The 20,873-nt window shown below is 41.9% G+C and overlaps 1 protein-coding gene across 1 annotated transcript in view; it reads right to left on the reverse strand.

The window, feature by feature from the left end:
* Positions 1-235: 235 nt before the first annotated feature.
* LOC140145785 (calcineurin subunit B type 1) overlaps positions 236-20,873 on the reverse strand; it is a 30,946-nt gene continuing 10,308 nt past the window's right edge. Inside the window, exons 4-6 of the mRNA XM_072167464.1 lie at positions 17,313-17,372; positions 6,376-6,560; positions 236-4,650 (exon numbers count right to left, since the gene is read on the reverse strand). Coding sequence (XP_072023565.1) covers positions 4,603-4,650; positions 6,376-6,560; positions 17,313-17,372 — 293 coding nt within the window. The 3' untranslated portion in view covers positions 236-4,602. The remainder of the gene's footprint in view (positions 4,651-6,375; positions 6,561-17,312; positions 17,373-20,873) is intronic.

The following is a 20,873-nucleotide window of genomic DNA, read 5'->3' on the forward strand; positions in this document are numbered from 1 at the left end:
ACATTTTTTTTGTTGTCATTTAACAACGAGAGTATGTTAGCACTATTGTGTGCTTGTCTATGAACATGAACAAACAAATCGTACCAAAAATCTACTTTATTCAGTGAAACATTTTAAGAATTTCAAAATTTCTATCGTTTATTATACCAATCAATTTGAAATTTGTATAAAAAATGGGCTATTCCAGTTGAAATCCATAAACCCCAGACATGACCTTAATCTTCCATACAATGTGGTTACCTGAATGGGTGACTCCATTTGATATTCACACCCCCTGTGTGGGAGATTTAAGGTCATGACTTCCATAGGGGTGTATGGATTTCAACTGAAATAGCCAATGAGGCGATTCTGATTACCACAGCAAAGGGATAATAACACACAAGGGGAGACAATCATTGATAGTACACAATGCAATACAAGACTTTTATAGGTATATTTAACTGTTAACTGTAATTTGAACTTAATGGCTGTCTTGTGCTTTATTTACTCATACATGACATGACTGGATATGAACTCCATAGCTGCCTTTCGTTAAAATGCCTCATATATGATATAGTTAGATAGATGAGGAGCAACCATGAATCTGACCCTGTATGCTTGCACAAGATATTTCTTCACAAATCTGACCCAGTTTTATATACATAAGTTTGACTCAGCCATTGCTTGTACCACAAGACATTTGTCCATAATTCTGACCTAGTCTTTGCATATGGAAGTTTGTAATATCGCAGGGTGTTCTCACAAGTAACTCAAAACCAGGGCAGTTTGATTCACATCGGTCAAGTTTCAATAAATCTGACTTCCACAAGACATTTGTCCATAAATCTAACTTGGTCTTTGCATATGCAAGATGTTTCTATAAATCTTACTTTGCTTACAGGAGATGTTGCTCCATAAATCTGACCCAATTCATACACACAATGTTTGTATCAATACAGATTGGACTACCAGATCACTATACCCAATTTTGAACCACATCAAACTAGATCGATGTGAATCAAACTGCCCTGGTTTCGAGTTGTGAGAACACCCTTCGATATACAAACTTCACCATTAGTATACCCCAGTTCTACACCCAAAGTTGCTAGCCTGATGTGCATCAAACTACTCTGGATTAGGGGACATGGGAACACCAAACAATAAAACAAACATCAGCATTGGTATCCCCACCCCACCCCACCCCTGGTGCAGCTCTAAAGCTAATGTTGCTTATCCTTTAGTCAACAGTTATTCTAAGCCAAGTGATTTCCAATTAACGACACATATACAGACCACTCACATAGTTAATCAAGTATAATACATACATATCATCACCTTATTCAAATATTTTGCCTACGTCATATTTACTCATTTTGAGAACATAATATAATTTTGCGAAAAGTTGAAAAACTACTTTGCCCTACCCAGTCACTTGCCTGATTTGGGCTCTTATTCTTCTGATTTAGCACTCCACTTTTAGAGTGAGTTTAGGAATTAGGCATTGTTACCTCTCACTATCAACAGCTGATTAAAGCAAAAATCTCAAATTGGTAAAAATATGACTTGAACAATTACTTGAATAAGGCGATGATATAAAGTTGTAAAAGAGTACAGTGCTTATGCAATGTTAAGACTTTTTACATATTACATTATATCACATTGCTGGCTCTAGCTTTGTATCGTATGACCAGCTGCGAGTTATTTTGAAATCAAGAGAAATTTTTTTTTGTATAAAAGCACAGTAGAAATGTTACTTAAGAGAATTCATATATATATATGGTATTATATTTGAAAAGAGGGAAGTGTTATATATTGGAGGAGAAAAAACAGGGATTGGCTAAGAGGTGTATGGGTTATAGCTTATAATACATATAAACAATGCAATTAAATAGCACAGTCCAAAAATGGATCCACTTTATAGGGTGAATCCGGATCAATCCATTTCAGTATGACAGATGAGAATGCTGGACAGCCTTAATGTTCAGTTATCCACAGTTTATGAAAAAAGCCTGTCTCCTCATTTTATTTAGCTAGACAAAAAATAGAGAAGCAGCAACCGGATTCCATAATAATGCTCAGTATAGCACTGTCACCTACGAGGGAATATTTGCTGATATTCAAATCCTTGCCGACTGCACATGGAAACAAACAAAACTAATTATGCGTCACATTTTATGATAAATACGCATTTGTGTCACTCCTAGAGTGACACACAATGTAGCGGTTCAAATTGTGCCTAGTACAGTCTGTGAGTGTGGCACACAAGCACCGATCAGTTTCCAATACGCTCTGAGCAAACATGAATATCATCAATTATTCCCCCCAACCTGAATAAAGATGGCACAAAGTCATGATTCTCACCCTCTATTTCTGTGAGCTAGACCCAACAATTGCCGGAGGACACCAAGATAATGTATTCTCTACCTCAGATACTATTAAGTTTGTAAAACTACAGAATGGGCCAGTATCCTCTACATGTAGGACATTATATTGGTGATTGCGCATTTTATTGTTGCAACAAGCCCAGTACAGATATTTCATCATAGGTCACATAATGAGGTTAAAGGTGATAGGTCAGCATTCTAGTCTGTTACATCAAAGTGGATTTCTACAAAACAAAAACTCAGATGACCCATTTAGAGATCAGTAATATGATGAATGGCCTAAACCTTCAGACATCTCACAATAGCTCATTGCACATGAAACAGAACACTGCCCAGGCCTGTAGGATAATACATGTGAGCTGCATGTAAGTCAATTCCCATGGACAGCCTAAACAGCCAATCAGCAAACTACTATCCGCTTGAAATAGGTAACAGTAGGCCCTACTTTTCCTGGGCATATCAAACAGATCAAGATCTTCCAATATTATTAAATACAAAATTGGAGTCTAAGCATAAGTTTACAAGGTTGCAAAATGAAGTGTTCAAATTCATCAAGTTATATTAATTACACATTCTATGTTAAAGCTTTTATTTGTATGCAATCAAAACAGTCCTTATTAGGTAATTTTCAATCACCAATCACAGATCAGTTGGGAAGCCAGATTGAATCAGTCGGCAGATCAGGATCTGGTCTAGGGGCCATATGTTGTGCACCCGCTTATATGCACATTAGGTTTAAATTGAATAGCACAACTTCTGCTCACACACTTTGCTGCTCGTGCATTTGCTTTCGTTTCAATGTCTGAAGTATTTTGACTCAAATATGAAGAGCAAGATAGGATGGGCCAAGAAAGAGAACAGATATCATGAACGAAAACAGTGGATAGTAATACAAGGCTGTTGTATACATGCATTTATGAAATGTACAGTATAACTGTAATCTTGTTATTTGCTATATTACAATTTAGCAAATTAACTTGAATTTTTGTGCACATAAGAAATAATACATATTACAACAGAGTACAAACAAACAAAACAAGGTCCTATTCAGCCTCACATTGTGTATTCCTTCTTCTCAGGACACAGTTCATCAACACCAATATCTGTGTACAGTCAGAGTGGACTTTGTAGCTGGGTTATTGCATATCCAACCTTTAGCAACTTGAGGTTGAAATCATACAACTTCAATTCACGCCCATGGAAGACATGACCTTATCTTCCACACTGGGAGTGCGTTTACCTGAATGGATGACTCCATTTAAAACCTACAGCCTGTATGGGAGATTAAGGTCATGTCTTCCATAGTGGGTATATGGATTTCAATTGGAATAACCCAATGTTTCAAAAGGTGGATAAACATCATCATCTGACTTGAAACCATTTTTATACAGTTTTTCATACATCCAAACCTTGCATTACAATTATATTCCAACAGACTCCACACTGTTGAATCCATTCTCCAATCGAAATACAGCTATTACTGCAATGTCAATGAACATACTGTCCAAAAATGTTCTTCTGAACAGAGATAACAAAATAAACACAAACTCACATTTAACGTTTGATACAAAGCCTTCAGATCACTTAGAAGTGTGAGTGTGACCATAACATACCTTTAGATATACCAATCAATTCACCTACTGTAACAAGATTTTGGAGAAAACATGAAGATGTTTACTACTCTTCTAGAAGTACCCTTATCATCTTCTGTTGGTGGATAATCCTCTATGGTTGCTCCATCACCAGGCAACGCATCCTCAATCACACCATCACTGGGCAATGCACACTCAATCACACCATCACTGCTCAACGCATCGGTGACCATTTCCAATTTGCGGTACAGCAAAGTGTATGCGATGACAAACCTGAAGATTTTGTTTTCGGCAGAACTATCCAAGAAGAACTCTTCATGTCTTGCTTGCAGTTATTGAATACATTGGTCAAACAAAACAGGTCAAAGGTCAAGTCCCCCCTTCTGTACGGCTTAAGGATTAACAAACAAACAGAAACGCTGTACATTTCATGAATATTTCAGACGTAAGGGGAAAGAAAATCAGAGCCAAATTGTGGATTTGTTTGTTTTTGTTTTCATCAAGAAAAGGCCACACAGGACTTCGCAACAAGAGAATGTTACACGCTTCTGTAATATTTTTTCTGTCAATTTTTTTTATCTTAAAATGACTAAATTTGATGACTTTTACTACTTTTTACAGATGGCGGGCAGGGTGGGGGCACAGTGCTATATATCCACCGTCATTTTCTTGTGAACATCTGTGGTACCAACAACCTGTTAATAGATGAACAAAAATATCAACAATTAGTTAGCAATAAGATGCATGTGAGTTGAAATGATCTGCACCCATTAATAAAAATCATAAAAATACTCAGCAAGTTGGCAATATTTGCAGGGTCAGAATTTCGTTTCAGTGCGAGAATCAATCTTGATTCTTGCAGAATAAATTTGCGGGAATCATTTGATTCTTGCAAATCAAATTCTGTGTAAACTATCAAAATTTGCGAGAATCAACTTTGATTCACGCACATCTGTTCACAAGAATCTTTGCGAGAATCGATTTGCGGATGCTCGCCGAAATTCTGACCTTGATTTGAATCCATTAAAATTGTGTGTGTTGGGGTGTGTGCGTGTAAGCTTTATCAATAATTTGTCACATCACACACTCTACTCTATGTGATGCGACTAACGACATAATTAATATCCTTTCCTCTAAAAGAAAGAAAAAAGATAATTTGAAGAAAAATGCACACTGAAAATCAAGTTACACATAGATTGGAGAATAAAAGTATTGTTTTGAGACCCAGCCGTGTCTATCGCCTAATATAACACGGGAGTAAGCATTTTTTTAAAGTAGAACAATAAGGTGGCTCACTGAGTTTTTCTGCGCAAAAATAATGCCAGCTCCCGTGGCGATAGAGACACCACACTCAGACTGGGTCTCAAAACAATTCTTTTATTCTCATTCTTAAACATATCACCTGTAAATTCATGTTGGCATGTAATTTTCGACCACTCTTTATGGCCATTTTGATCAAGTTCAACCAGTCACTTCTGTGCACGCACTGCTTACATGCCATGTTTTGTGCAACGCAAACACACATTTCAATACGCACCCAGCTATACTCTGTTGTCTCATAAAATAAGGGCAAGTACAAATGAAATAAAAGGAAGAACTAACTAATCAACTGTTTAAGGTTGGTCTGAACCCTGGAATTATGGAAACTTTAGGGCCTCATAACTTCTAAATTGTTGGTCTAAAGTATATAAAAGTATACATATTTAGAATGGCAAAGACTTGATAAGTTCATCTGTGAGGTCAAATTTGGGCCAAAATGGCACTTTTGGCCCAAAATCTAAAAAAATAACGGTTTTTGGCCCACTTTTTTGTGCACCATAACAAAAAATTCTTGGGCCAAAATTTTTTTTTATTAATTATTAAAAACTAGATAAAAATATCTAGGACCCCGTTTTTTCATTTTTTTGAATTTCGACTAACTTTGGGAAATTTGCGCCAAAAATGGTCAAAAAATGTTGATTTTTCAAAAAAAATTTGGCACAAATTTCAAATATTTTTGGTGAAATTGGTCAAAATTTAAAAAAATGAAAAAACGGGTCCTAGATATTTTGATCTAGTTTTTAAAAATTAATTAAAAAAAAATTTGGTCCAAGAATTTTTTTTTTATAATTCACGAAAAAGAAGTTTACCAAAAACCGTTATTTTGGGGATTTTAATAAAAGTGCCATTTTGGCCCAAATTTGACCTCACAGATGAACTTATCCAGTCTTTGCCATTCTAAATATGTATACTTTTATATACTTTAGACAAACAATTTAGAAGTTATGAGGCCCGAAAGTTTCCATAATTCCAGGGTTCAGACCAACCTTAAGAATGCTCAATAGAATCACTGTCCTTTCTTATGAATGACTTGCTGAGGTACAACACTTTGAATCAAACTAGCTGTGAAATAATGGGTTATCAAAATGAGAGCTACTTACATTACAGAATTCTTCATATGAAATTTTGCCATCTCCGTCTAAGTCTGCATTGATAATTGTCTTATCCACTATCTGCTGAAGCTGTGTGTCTTTAAGATTGGAGCCCACCATCATTTTGAGTACTTGAAAGAGTTCCCCATTTGAAATGTAACCGTCTTTGTCCATATCGTAGATGTCAAAGGCAACTGGTGAGACAATAATGAAAAACAAACTTGATTAATCAGATTTCATAGTACACTCTTTGCTAGCAGAGCAAGCATTAGAAAAATCCAAAACATGCATTGATTGTGTATTTGTGCACTCCGCTTACTACGCGCAGTGTTTCGTACGCGATTGCGTGGCGTAGTATTGATTCATTTTTCAAGCGGGTTGATGCATTTACATTTGTTTCAATTTTCCAACATTTTTAGTGATAATTTGTTATAAAAATAGAAAAATCACACGTTTGTTTTTCTTCGTGTGTATGAAATAGGTTAATAAACATGTATTACTTGTTGGGAGAGAAATTAGACAAAATAATGCACATGCGCTGATGTTGATGTGTCTAATGCACGAGCCCAGAAGGGGGGGAGTGAATTAAGATCAGGAAAGTTCGGAAGACCATGCTATTTATTCAGTAAGCTAGTGGGTCAAATTGGCAGACAAAAAATTTCATGAATCGCGGTACCCTTTTACGTGAAAATATAACTTATTAAGCCAATGTGAGCATCGGCTCATCAGTTTAAGGGGGGACCACAGGTCAACTTCCCAAACCCTTGTAAAAATGGAGATTTTGTCAGAGGTAAATTGTACTATTTCTGAGCTTTAATTTGGTCTTTGTTTGGTTACAATCGGACATTCCTATCTAAAGTTATTGCCAATACAAGATGATAAGTCACGGAAAAGTACTAGAAATAGCAGCTCGTTCTTATGTTATTACTATATAAATAATTTGTGGACGCATCACATACTGGTCTATCTCGAAAAACACGTATTTCGAGAAAATGTAATTGAAAATCTTCAGTATTAAGTTTGCTTTTCTATTATTTAATAAGACTATGGATTTTCATGAAAGTGGTTTTAAATTAAATCATATACTTATAAGATTTATTTAAGTGGAATCTTGAATTATATTTACGTATGCAATATTGCTTAAAACTACACTAAAGTTGTACTATGTAGTTCTGTATGTGAAATAGTTAATTTCCCTATATCGTATTTAAAGTGCATCACATACTGGTCTATCTTGTGGGCTATCTCGAGTTTGCGATCGGGGTCGTGACTTTAGACGCATCACATACTGGTCTATCTCGAAGCTTATCAAGATAGACCAGTATGTAATGCACTTTAAATACGATATCGGGAAATTAACTATTTCACATACAGAACTACAACTTATGTGTAGTTTTAAGCAATATTGCATAACGTAAATATAATTAAAGATTCCACTTAAATAAATCTGTTAAGTATATGCTTTAATTTAAAACAACATTCATGAAAATCCATAATCTAATTAAATTATAGAAAGGTAAACTTAATACGCAGATTTTCAATAAATGCGTGTTTTTTCGAGATAGATCAGTATGTGAAAACCGTATTTTGTAAAAATCATAGATAGTTCAAATTAGTCCCAAACAAAAATGTTTGGTAGACTCATAACCGGTGCGATCTTACCTTTCCGATGTTGATTAAGATACTTCTTGCATCGATCCCGAGATGCGGAAAAAACCAAGTCATTTTGTCCCACATAAATGAATAAATAACAAAAACCCCCCGATCCCCCGAGTGGACTCACCCATCCGGTGACGTCACACACGATAATCATCCCTTATCCGACTTGGGCAGCCCCTACCGCCAAACTTGTAGGGGCGGCGGGGTCCGGATAATCAACATCGGAAAGGTAAGATCGCGACGGTTATGAGTCTACCAAACATTTTTGTTTGGGACTAGACTCAGTACACCGGTCGATCTTACCGCTTCCGATGTTGATTAAGATACTTCTTGCATCAACATCTGAAAGATCGATCTAGCAAGTAACCGACGGATGGAGGTACAAGATTGGCCAGCATCTGATAAGGATCGGGAGTGGGTAGCATGGTAATCGCGAGGTCAAACTATTTCCCCCCCTCACGGCCGGGAAACAGAAAGACTACGTGAACAGACAAAAACCCCTGAACTGAAAGTGCAGTGGTTAAGAATAGAAACACTGGTTCTTACCATGTTGGAATTCTGATGGTCCGCAAACACCTGATACCCAACCACCATGTTATCTCCCAAGAACAGCCCTGGTGAACTTATCGCCTGGTCGTTGGTTTACGTTTGTGTAGTAAACCGTGGAAAAGGACGACGGGTTCTTCCAGGACACAGCCTGACAAATCTCTTACATGGGGGCCCCCCGATGGTAGGCCCACGATGATGAGATAGATCTGGTTGAGTGGGCCTTGGGGCGAAGCGTCTTTTGTCGCCCAGTCCACTGTAACACCTGGACCAGCCACCGTGCCAGAGTCTGCTTAGCGGCTGGACCGTGCGGTTCTGCGTGGGTGATAAATAAGCGGTCATGAGCCCCTCTTAAGGTTTGTGTTCGGCCAGGTAGTGCTGTAGCGCCCTCACCGGGCACCACAACCTGTCTTCGGCTCGTGACGGGCCCTGCCCAGTACTTGGTAGTGAGAGGGGCGAGTGTCGGAATGTACTTCGCTCATTTTTGCAAGGAAATCGGGCGAAGAAACAGCGTCGCTCCGTTGTTAGTAAATCACGGAGGCTGACTTGAGACTACGCGTGCAACTCCGAGCAGCGCCGTCTCGTAGACAACGCTAGAAGAAAGGCCGCCTAAAGAGTGACGTATTTAAGTGTCGCTTTTGACAGGGGCTCAAAAGGGGGACCCTTAATATACTCCAAGACTGTGTTGAGGTCCCATGGAGGGACCACCTTCCTTTCGGGCGGGCGCCGTTGAACATACCGTCGAGAAGAAGACTTAGGGACCCATCTGAATTGATAGTCGACCGTCTTCAAATCCCGATGAATCGAGAGAATGGCTGACTTGTAGTTGGCTATCGTTGCCTGCTGAAGTCCTGACCTGAACTTTTCTGTCAGAAAATCTGCCACTAGAGGCACAGGGGCTCTAGTGGGAGATGTATTTCTCTCATCGCACCATGCGTAGTAGGGAGCCAAACGCTGACTATACGTGCGACGGAGGGTAGACTCGTCTACCCCGGCGATGAGAGAAGCAGCTTCTGATGAAAAGCCTCCCTCCGCCGCACGTTCCTGATAAGGGCCATGCAGCTAACTGCAGGTGCTCTAGTGGTAGACTTGGTACCTCTCCTCCGGGCATCCGGAGTAGATTTGGTAACTCGGGGAGTACTCGCGGCTGTGCCGCTAGTAGATCCACCATCGGTCGAAACCACAGGTGTTTCGCCAGAACGGTGCTATCAGAATGAGCGTTGCAATCCTCCCTCCCGATCTTGGTCACCACCCTTGCGAGCAGTGAGATCGGGGAAAGCGTAAGCAGTCATTCCTCCCAGTCTCACGGACAGAGCGTCCACGGCGAATGCCTGTGGGTCTGCGACCCTCGAGCAGTACACGGCAGCTGATGATTTCGATGAGATGCGAACAAATCTATCGAGGGGTGGTACATCACCTCGAAGATCGTCTGGGCGACCTGCGGAGCAAGGGACCATTCTGTAGGTCCCGACACCTTTCCTCGTGACAGATCGTCCGCGAGGATGTTGGTGACTCCCGCTATGTGCATCGCTCTCAACGTAATCTGCCTGGCCTTGCACCACCCTATCAGGCGTAGTGCGTGCAGGCACAACCGTGGTGACCTGGTGCCCCCTTGTCTGTTGAGGTAGGCCACCACGGTTGTGTTGTCTGTTTGGACAACGATATGAGATCCCACGATCACCTTCTCGAAATGCTGGAGAGTTCTCTCCACTGCCCAAAGTTCGAGAAGGTTGATATGGAACTCCGTCTCCGTGGCCGACCATAGGCCCGAGACTGAGTCTCGTGGATGTGGCCCCCCAGCCCAGCTTTTGACGTCGGTCGTCACTACGTGGCCGCACCGCTGGTGCAGGAAACCTGACACCTTGAGTCAAATTGGGCTGATGGGTCCGCGACCAGAGTTCCTCTCGCGCGATCTCCGACATCGAACCGCGAGGGATATTGGGTGACGACTGGGCCTGTAAAAGGCTAGAAGGTGTAGTTGTATAGGCCTCATGTGAAAGCGGCAGTACGGCACGAGGTCTACCATACTGGCCATAAGGCCCAAAACCTTCATCCATGCCACAGCGGGTGCCCCTCTGACTCGGCCAAGAGTCGGGCACACCTCGCCATGTTCGTCACCCTCTCGGGTGAGGGCGCCGCGATCCCTCCTTGAGGTTGATCTGGGCCCCTAAGAATAGTGGTGTCTCGCGTCGGGACCAAATTGGATTTCTTGACGTTGATCAGAAATCCCAGGTCCCGCACCGCACGGACTACTAACTCCACGAGACACTGTGTCTCCAGCGGGTGCGTCCGTAAATGAACCAATCGCCCAGGTAGCAACACATGTTGACTCCCCTGCGCTTCAGGTACGCTGCCACCGCCCTGACCAGGAGTGTAAACACTCTGGGGGGAGGTGGACAAGCGAATGGCAGGCATCGAAACTGGTAAGTTTGACCCTGTACCTTGAAGCGTAGAAACCTCTGATCTTGAGGGGCGATCGGAACATGCAGATATGCGTCCGAGAGATCTAGCGATGCCGCCCACATACCCTTGATGGGGCAGGCTAGCACCGAAGCGAGAGTCTCCATTCTGAACCTCTTGGGCCTGATGAACTCGTTCAACGGCTTGAGGTTCAGAATGGCCTCCAGTCGCCGGTCTTCTTTGGAGCCAGAAAAAATGTGCTCCAAAACCCCTTGGTGAAAGGGGGTAGACCGGGACAATCGCTTGCTTCGTGAGAAGCTGAGTGACCTCTGACAGTAGTGCCCGACGCTGGGGCCGTCTGGCGGCACTACCGTGGACCTCTGAATCGTGCAGGCGACGAGGGGTGGCTGGTAAATTCCAGCCTGTAACCCCACTGACCACTGACAATACCCAGGCGCCCGGTGAGATGGCATGCCATCTCTGGGCGTAATGCACAGCGGCCGCCCACAGGGGAATCCCTGTGGAAGTCCAAGGCCTGCCGGCATGGACTGTCGACCGCCGTGCCCTCAGGACCGATCTGGTTTGCCACCCTTAGAAGAACGGCTCTTCTTAGGGGCTTGCCATACGATCCAGCACTACTCTTGCGCTTCCCAGTTTTTTGGGAGGTGCTGGAGTAGCCTCGGCTCGGGTGTAGTCTGTGGTGCGCGTCCTGCTGAAGCCGGAGCTGGCGCTGAAGAACGCTTAGAAGACTTCTTCTTCTTGTGCTTCTTCTTCGCCTTACTGCCCTTCCCTTGGTCAGGGCAGCCTCTGACTTCTTCAGAGTGCTCTCATTGGTGGCCTTCTTTGCCCGGTCCTCTACCGTGCGCTAAAAGGCCTGTCCAAAGAGTAGCCCCTGTCCCACCGAGTCTGACTTCTTCATTGCTTCAGCAAAGTCGGAGCCATAAGTTGACTGGAGGGACAGACAGGCATTCTCCGGCGGCGAGATGACATCCTATGGGCTAGGCCCATAGAACTCTCGTTGAGGTTAGCTGTTAGCACCGCTAACAGATTAACCTCGCGGAAGAGTTCGACGTTGCCCGTGGTCGTTCGCTACCTTCCTACCGAGGTGCTCGGCAAGCGTGGTAGCGACGCTAGAGACTCTGATAAGCGGCGTGCTCGCTTATCGATGAGCTTTAGCTCCTCCTCCCACTGGGGGAGAAGCGACCCGTGCGCCTTGGCCGCAGCGGCAGGGCGCAGCAACGTCTGGATCCATGTCAGGGACCCTGAGGTAGGTTTCGGAGTCCTCCTGCGAAACACGCAGTGGAAGCGTGCAAGCACGCGGCGTCGAAGCTCCAGCGAGCCTGACAGCCCTACGAAACCTACCCTTGAGGTCCGCCGGGAATGCAAGTGCGGGCGACCCTTGTGTGGACGCGCTAGCTGGGCATCCTACTGAAAGATGCCCTGGTCCTCCTGAACGGACTCCTCCTGAGAGAAAGCCAGGCCCAAACCTTGGGCCACACGGCTCATCACCTCAGCGGTGTCCGCAGGCAGACCATTGCTAGCGAGTTCCTCACGGGAAGCGGGGAAGGATACCTGAAGCTACCTGCACAGCCTCATCAGACTGTGAGTCGCTACTGGTTTCATCTTCCGACTCCTTTCCCTCGCCTTCAGACTCTGACTCACTCTCTGATGAGGAAGAGATCTGACGACGGGCATCTGAAGGTGGACAGGGAGGTGTCGCCACCGTGTGGCTAGCCAACTGAACACCAGCAGAAGAGGGAGTACTCCCGCCAGACCCGAGATGCTAGCCATAGCACCCGGGATCCGTGACGCTCTTGCTGCTGTCGCCCTAGCCATAGCAGCGCGCGGCCTACCCTGAGCTGTATCAGGGTTAGCCACTCGCCGCCCAGCCTGGGTAACAGCTGGTGGTACTGCTTGCCCATCGCTAGGCGGCACTTGCCACGGTGCTAGACCGTGGAAGAAACCACCCTGCGGCGGATACCACGGGGCGTACCCTGTCGGTAGCTGACCCTGAAAGGATCCGCCACCAGGGAAACCCCATGGAACGGCAGTACCAGTACCGCCTCCCCTGTTGCCACAGAGACTGTGGTAACCAGGACGAGTACTGCGGTACCTGCGTGGTTGTAGCGTAGGTGCCCGGTAGGGCTCCCGGTTGCGTACCACTGTACCCATGCCTCACAGCGTTCCCCGCTAGAGGATCAAGCCGTGTGTATGGGTACCCCGCTATACTGGCTGTCCCTTGGCTAGAAGGAGCTTGCCTAGTATCACGGGTAGCTGAGCGTGTATACCCCGATCAGTCACCTCGCTACCTGAATAGGCAGTATCAATCAATGGAGCCATGCTCCGCTGAATAGATAGTGATCGATCATAAGAGGGTAATCGACCCATTGACTGTAATGGATCACCCACGCTCTGCTGGCTCTCGAGGACATAAGTGGGTTGTTGATCAGCCAGGCTGTTCAAACTACCTACCCTAACCTCTTGAGCCTCGCCCAAGGTCGCTGTGTGTGGCGGACCACTCACGGCAGCTATGGGCGCGTGCATAGTGGCTACCACTGAAGTCGAGCCGTAGCTCGTCTCGGTAGCTGCCACCGTTTGCACTTGGGTCGCTGTCCCGTGAGAGACTGCGAGCCCAACCCCGGTATAGCCGCTAGCCAGTCCCGGAGGACAGCCGGCAGCCATTCCAAGGCCCAGGGCATCACTCGGCGGTCCCGCCATGGCACGCTGCCGTGTGACAACCCCAGTTGGTTCTGCTAAGACTACACCCGAAGCGTGAGCCCCGGTATCGTCTCTGCTAAACCCATGCACGTTTTCATTCGACCCTTGCGGGAACGAAAGGCGTGCTGCGTCGTGGATCAACCCAGGCAAGCCCGGGTTCCACTGGCACGCTGCGTGCGTTACAGACCGGCGAGGCAAGCCCGGAGGTCCGTTCGCACGCTGTATGCTAGGATTCAACCCAGGCAAGCCCGGGTACCCTTGGCATACTGTCCGTCGCCGGCTACTGCCGCGGGGGCTAGACCCGCTCGTTCGCCAGCAATAGACGGGTGTCCACCTGCAAGAAACTCGCTAGAGATCTCACTGGTAGACTGGTACTCGCCTGTTAGGGCAAGTACCGCCCTGCTGCCTGCTACTAGCTTAGACGTTATGTCAGTGCTTTCGCTGGCTGCTAGGCCTTCGGGCTCGCTAGCAGTCCCCGGAGGGTCCGCCTGCTTGCCCGGGACCGGAGCCCCAGAGGTTACCTTAGCGTGGCCCTTGCCGGCCTCGCTAGTACCTACCATAGCAATCTTACCTGTAGGCTTCTGTTTCTTGGTCTTCGTTTTCTGTCTGTGTCGAAGACCCAAACGAGCAGCGCTACTTTCTAAATCCTCAAGTGAATGTCCGATAAGCCTATGCAAAAAGAAGCACACTTATTTGATTTAGAGCAATCCCTGTGGGTGTAGCAGAGTGGATGCGGTCCCACTCTGCCACAAGGGAAGGGCATGATTGACAAGGCCTGGACATTGTAGTAATCGGGAGCGATAGCACTACCCCGAACACAAGCTCAAGCCCAATAAACAGACCCACACGCACAGTGGCTGTCGCTGATGTAGTGGTATGATATAAAAATATATGTACAAAGGGATGAAAAACTGAAAACCTTTTGCTATAGATTTGTCAGGCTGGTCCTTCGAAACCCACCGAACTCTTAGCAGTAACTCGTCATCAGACGCGCACTGAAAGATATAACGATAGAGCACACCATAAACATAGCGATAATCACTCACCATACATGTATACACAGTACTGTACAAACATCTATTGTAACTTACTAGTCTGCTATAGTTGTTTTACGTGAGAACAAAAAATAAAATGGCGCCCTAAGGGCGGCCATTTTGAAAACGTGTGTCCCGTGATACTGAACGGAAACACTCATACAAGCTAAGTTTTGGATCGTTTTGTCACTTTTCTAGCGAAAAATGTCGTCAAAACTATCTCCCTAGCGTACTATACTGGTTGGTTTTTACCTCAGGTGTAACAAACAAACTGTATATCTCAAATCCTTTGGTTCGTAATGATACTTAGCGTTGGTAAAGAAAAATCCACACGTCTATCTCATCTAGAAACCAAGGAGGATAAGGATGATTATCGTGTGTGGCGTCACCGGATGGGTGAGTCCACTCGGGGATCGGGGTTTTTGTTATTTATTCATTTATGTGGGACAAAATGACTATTGGTTTTTTCCGCATCTCGGGATCGATGCAAGAAGTATCTTAATCAACATCGGAAACGGTAAGATCGACCGGTGTACTGAGTCTTAATATTTTATAACTAATTATTTAGGAAAAATTGAGGTCTGTAATTTGTTGAATTAGAAGAGCTTCGTAAAAAAGAACTATATACCAATTTTCTCAGAAAAGTCAAAAATTCAAGATAGACCAGTATGTGATGCACCCGACGATCTCTTTTGTATTTTTTTGTTTTTCAAGCTGCGATAGTTAAGGAATTTCATAACAATATTATTTACAGCAAAGTAAACAGCAATTTATGGTGTAAACTGTTTTAGTAATTTGGAAAAAATATAAGTCAATACAAATATCAATAATTAAATGTAAGTGTTTCTAAAATGTGAATTAAAAAAATAATTTAGTGTTTCTAGACTAAAATGCTAATATCTCAAAATGGTAATTAAGCGATGTCAGAATTTTGCCCCAAAAACTTTTCCACTTCCCATAGGTCTATGACCATGAAATTTGGCACACATGTACAAGTTGTAATGTTCTACAACTTAATGGGAGCTTTTGTTGATATCTGCTTTACTTTTTGATTTATAGGTCTTCAAAGTCAAATCCAGATGAAAAAATCAGTTTATTTCACCAAACGGTTGCCATGGCAACAGAAAGCAAACAATTCAAAATGTCTCTCCATTAAGTTGCAAAGCTATACCTATATAACATACCTGGATAGTAAATAGTAAGTTAAATGTTCTTCTTAATCATTATTTTTTGGGGGCAAAATTCACATTTTTCCCATGCCTCATTTGAACATATTTGACCTTTGACCTCGGCTCATTTGCATATACATATTGACACGCACAAAAAAATATAATTTTCTGAAACTTCAATCTTTGTGTGTTACATTGATATATAACAAGCCATAATTCTATCATTAATAGTCTATAAACAAGGCCATTCAAAATTCCACCTAAAAGCGACCTGTGGTCCCCCTTAAGGGATCTAAAATGAAGCGTTTATTGCGTTTCGACAGTATTTTTTGTGGGACATGAGAGCACCTCGGACCTATCGACAATTGCACTCTGAATCTGAAGCATGTCTTTCTGATATCAAATAATTTTCATTTTTGAAAATCACAATATAATACAAATTTTATGACAAATTATAAAAATTTGATATTTTTCAAATTTTGATATATAACAGTCCTCGAAGTAATTTATATAAATCTAATGATATATTCTTAAAGTGTATGTAGCAGGGAGGAAAAGCGACGGTCAATTGAAAATTTTGACCTTTCATATTGAAGATATGGATTTTTTCCCAAAAAGACCTAATTTTTTTTTGGTGTTTTGGGGAAAAAATCCATATCTTCAATACGAAAAGGTCAAAATTTTCAATTGATCGTCGGCTTTTCATCCCACCTACATACACTTTAAGTATAAATCATCAGATTTATAAAGTTTACTTCAAGTACTGTTAAATATCAAAAATATCAATTTTTAATGATTTGCCATAAAATGTGTATTAAATTGCGTAATTTCAAAAAATCAAAATTATTTGATACCAGAATGACATTCTTCGTATTCAGAATGCAATTCGATATGTCTGATGTGCTCTGATGTCCCAAAATAAATACTGTCCAAACGTTCATACCCCAGCCCTTAAATATTTTCCTAGCATATTGGGCTAACACCTCATTAGCTACTTGGTTTTTCACAATATGATGCTAATGGAAAGAAATGATCAAATGTTCATCATTTTTCGTCAGTTAAGATTTTTTTTTTTTACAGAACGGAAAAATATGCATCACCTCTTCCACAAGTCAGACTCTTACACAAGACAGCACCACACGCTTAATTGCATATTGAGTATCCTTGGCAAAATTACCTCTCTCATCCAAAATTGACTGTGTGTTGTGGTTATGATGCCTGTTACACATTGGAACTTCATACTGTACATGATGAAGAGGTACTTTTTCTGCAGGTGTGATCGGGAAAATGTCATGCTTCGGGTTTAATCGGAATGAGTTGGTTTATTTGAGTTGGTGTATTTGGTTGGGCAAATAGGTGAAGTTACTCACAATCAACAACAATATTTACAAAGAACAAACACACAAAATTTGACACTTACATTTCATTTTTGCATCCTTATCTCCTTTGACACTAAATTGCGAAACACCCTGGATAAATTCTGCGAAGAAAGAAATAATAACATGATCAATTTGTTTCAGTAAAGTTAAGTTACCCCCATTTTTTCATAAAATATAGGAAAATATCTACTGTCTGGTGCCTTATTCCATGAAGTTTACAGTCTGGTGCCTTTGACCAATGAGATTATAGAATTTGTGTTAACTAAAAGATAAAATATGTGACCAACTCCAGCAAAACCCGGAACAAGTCGCCAGGCATGCTTTTGAGTTATAGGCCTTTAGAGATGAAATTCCCATAAAATAAAATTGAATTTCTCAAATTCATGGTATTTGACTGTGGGATAAAGTTGTCTTTCAAATCCTTGAAAGTACTTATTAAAACAAGGTTTACTTAATCAATAATTAACTATTGAACTATGATAATCCCTGTTCAATCATGTGTAAGGCAGGAAAATAATTAGCCCATTACTCAGAAAAGCAACTGGGCAAAAATATCAAGGTATCATTTACAATCCATATCTTGAAATGTATTGATACTAAACTATGTATATAATTTTGGTATTATTTTAAAGCTTAAATTGTCCAGTGCTTACATTTTTATTCAAATCATGAAATGTCAAAAATGCGACTTGTTCCTGGTTTTGTCAGAACGGGTCACATATATATTAAACAGGCACAATTATACTGATTGCATAAGGGCAAATTAACAGAGGATACATAAGAATAAAAATTCCACTCTTAAAGGTCCTTAACCCAAAATTACCCAATCAAGAGCTTCATCACCCATTTTTCTTCATCAAAACTGAGATTTTGCTATTAGAAGAAAGCTTATGTGACATGATCAAGGGGAATGAGTCAAATATCGGCAATTTTCAATTAGAAATTTTTTTATATCATATTCTGGCAGTTTCCAAATGCTACATTTTGACGCAAAATAGGACATCTGGTTACCATATTAATGATATTATGAGCAATTTATCAATGGCTGAAAACAATATAAAACAAAAGAATTTGAACACTGTTTTTGCCAATATCTCAAAAACATTAGCGACATCCGACTCATTCCTCTTGATCATGTCACATATTTTCCCTATTCCCCCAGTAAAGTGGATCCTATGGGGCATTGTTATATGTGTTTTTGCTTTAAAAACATATTGTTTTAATGGAAGGCCTCAATCTAAGATACAAAACAGAAGATGAAATATCAGACCATGAATCTAAAATATGGACTCAAGAGTAAACCATGATAATTAGTTATAAATAACAACAATACTATTAACAAATTAACACCCTTCAATGCCCAAACCTATTTGGAACAGAATTTATTAGAAAACATCAATGTCAATACCGGTACTTACTATTTTCACATATCTATACATTTTCAAATATAATTCATAAACTTTGTGCACTTTATTATTTTGGTATTTTTGTAATTTTTTAATATTTTTTATTTGCTCAAGCAGAGTAATACTTCTTTCCACATGCCCCCTCCCTACAACAATAATTGAAAGTTTCCTTAACAACATAATGAACAATAAAGAACTTATATAGTATTTTTCAATGAAAGAGTACAAACTCACAAAGTTTGGGGGTGGAATAAATGTCAATGTGGGCTCAAGTGTTTTGACAACCAAAACAACCCCACACTGCTTCCGCTATGAATAACATGATTTTTAAAGGTGCGTGGTCCAATTGACAGCCTCATCCCTCACTTAACCACAACAGCTTATCCCTACCACACTTTAAGGCATTGCTACCTAAGCCTTATGTGAACTGACGAGCCAGTCTCTCAATGCCAAGTCATTCACTGACTGAGCTAGTCTCGAGAACCTTGTCAACCAGCAGGACTTTTGTTCATGTTCATGTTTGAAATGAACTCCCAGACTGTGTAATGAAGAGATCAAAGATCATGGAGCTCAATCCATTCGAAAGCCTATACATCAACATCTTTTGGTATTATGATTTAGAGAGTTCTTGTCACTTTCCTAAGCTGCTGTGGACCACTGATTGACCCATACGTATTACTATACAGGCCTCGAAAAAAGAAAAAAAATCCAAGGGTCCTCCGGACCCTTGCCTTTGAAATTTCAAGGGTCCTCACCAATTTTCAAGGGTCCGACCCTGGACCCTTGCCTTTGAAATTTCAAGAATGAGAATTACCTACGGCGATCTGGGTTGAAAACTTGATGAGAAACTAACATGAAAGTCTACTCAGGGAGCTGTACGTATTATGTGAATCGAATTTTTCATTGGAATAACAAAACTAGGATTTTTTGCTCGTTGCTTGGTTCAATTTTTTACGGGTCACGCGGACCCGTACCGTCGGAAATTTGCGGGTCCGCGCCTACTTTCACGGGTATTTGACGCAAGGACGCGCCTTTTTTCGAGCGCTGTTACTATATAGTGCTCTGTTGCCTATCTACAGGTGCTTAACATAGTCATTTAGATGTCGGACAAAAGCCCATGGTTCTCATTACCCCACTGTTTTAATAGGCCTGAAATATGTTGTTAGTTTTAGGTGGTATGATCATCAACCAGAGAGTCTGGTCCTCACCCGGATGTCATACTGTTCTTCTATGGGCCACTGTAATACACATTTGTGATGGATTTTAAGCTAAATGAGTCTGATGTCCATCAAAATCAAAATTCAGTTCTCTATTTCATTACATGAGCCATTCTCATAATTTTATTTTGCTGAAAATCCCATCATACTTAGATTTACTGTACTGTACCAGAGATACAAGAATAGCCATTTTAGTGTTGCTAAGAACAATAACATGTACAAAGGTAGTTGAATACTACTCAAAATCAATATTCCCAACATCCAACTAATTTTGCTTGATCACGTCAAATTAGTTGCTTCAAAAACAATCAAACTTGGACCAAGAATATAATTATGTTTGGGTGATGGGCCTCAATGTGAGGTAGAAAATACCATACAAGTGTTATTGGCCCACCCACCTTTAAACATAGATACACACTTTAGCCACTAATGAACTTGTAGCACACCCACTTTCCAATCTCCTGTACCAGCAAAATGGGCTATTCCAGTTGAAATCCATACACCCCCGGGCCCCTATCTGGAAGACATGATCTTAATCTCTCATACGGGGTGTAGATCTCAAATGTAGTCACCCTTTCAGGTAACCTAATTGAAATCTACATTCCCTGTGTGGGAGATTAAGGTCATGTCTTCTACAGGAGTGTATTGATTTCAACTGGACTAGCCCAGTGTTTGTGTTCAGCGCTCGATTTACCTGGATTCAAGATCGCAAAATGCTAGTCATTTTTACAAGCTGCTACTCAACTACACAGACCTGTAACAAAAATATGCGATCCAAAAATATCGGGGGAAAATGCCTACTTGCGACCGTAAAAGTGCATTTTCGCCGTGATATTCCATCTCCATTCGCTATGATAATTTTTCTCATTTCTGTGTCAGTTTTGGTCCGAAACGTGGTCAAAAACAGGTGCAAAAACATGAGCAAAGTCTGTCAATCTTGAGCAATTTTCGTTCATACTTTCACTTCCGCGTTTCTATT

The sequence above is a fragment of the Amphiura filiformis genome, chromosome 2, assembly GCF_039555335.1.
Source record: "Amphiura filiformis chromosome 2, Afil_fr2py, whole genome shotgun sequence".
NCBI classification, from domain to species: Eukaryota; Metazoa; Echinodermata; class Ophiuroidea; order Amphilepidida; family Amphiuridae; genus Amphiura; species Amphiura filiformis.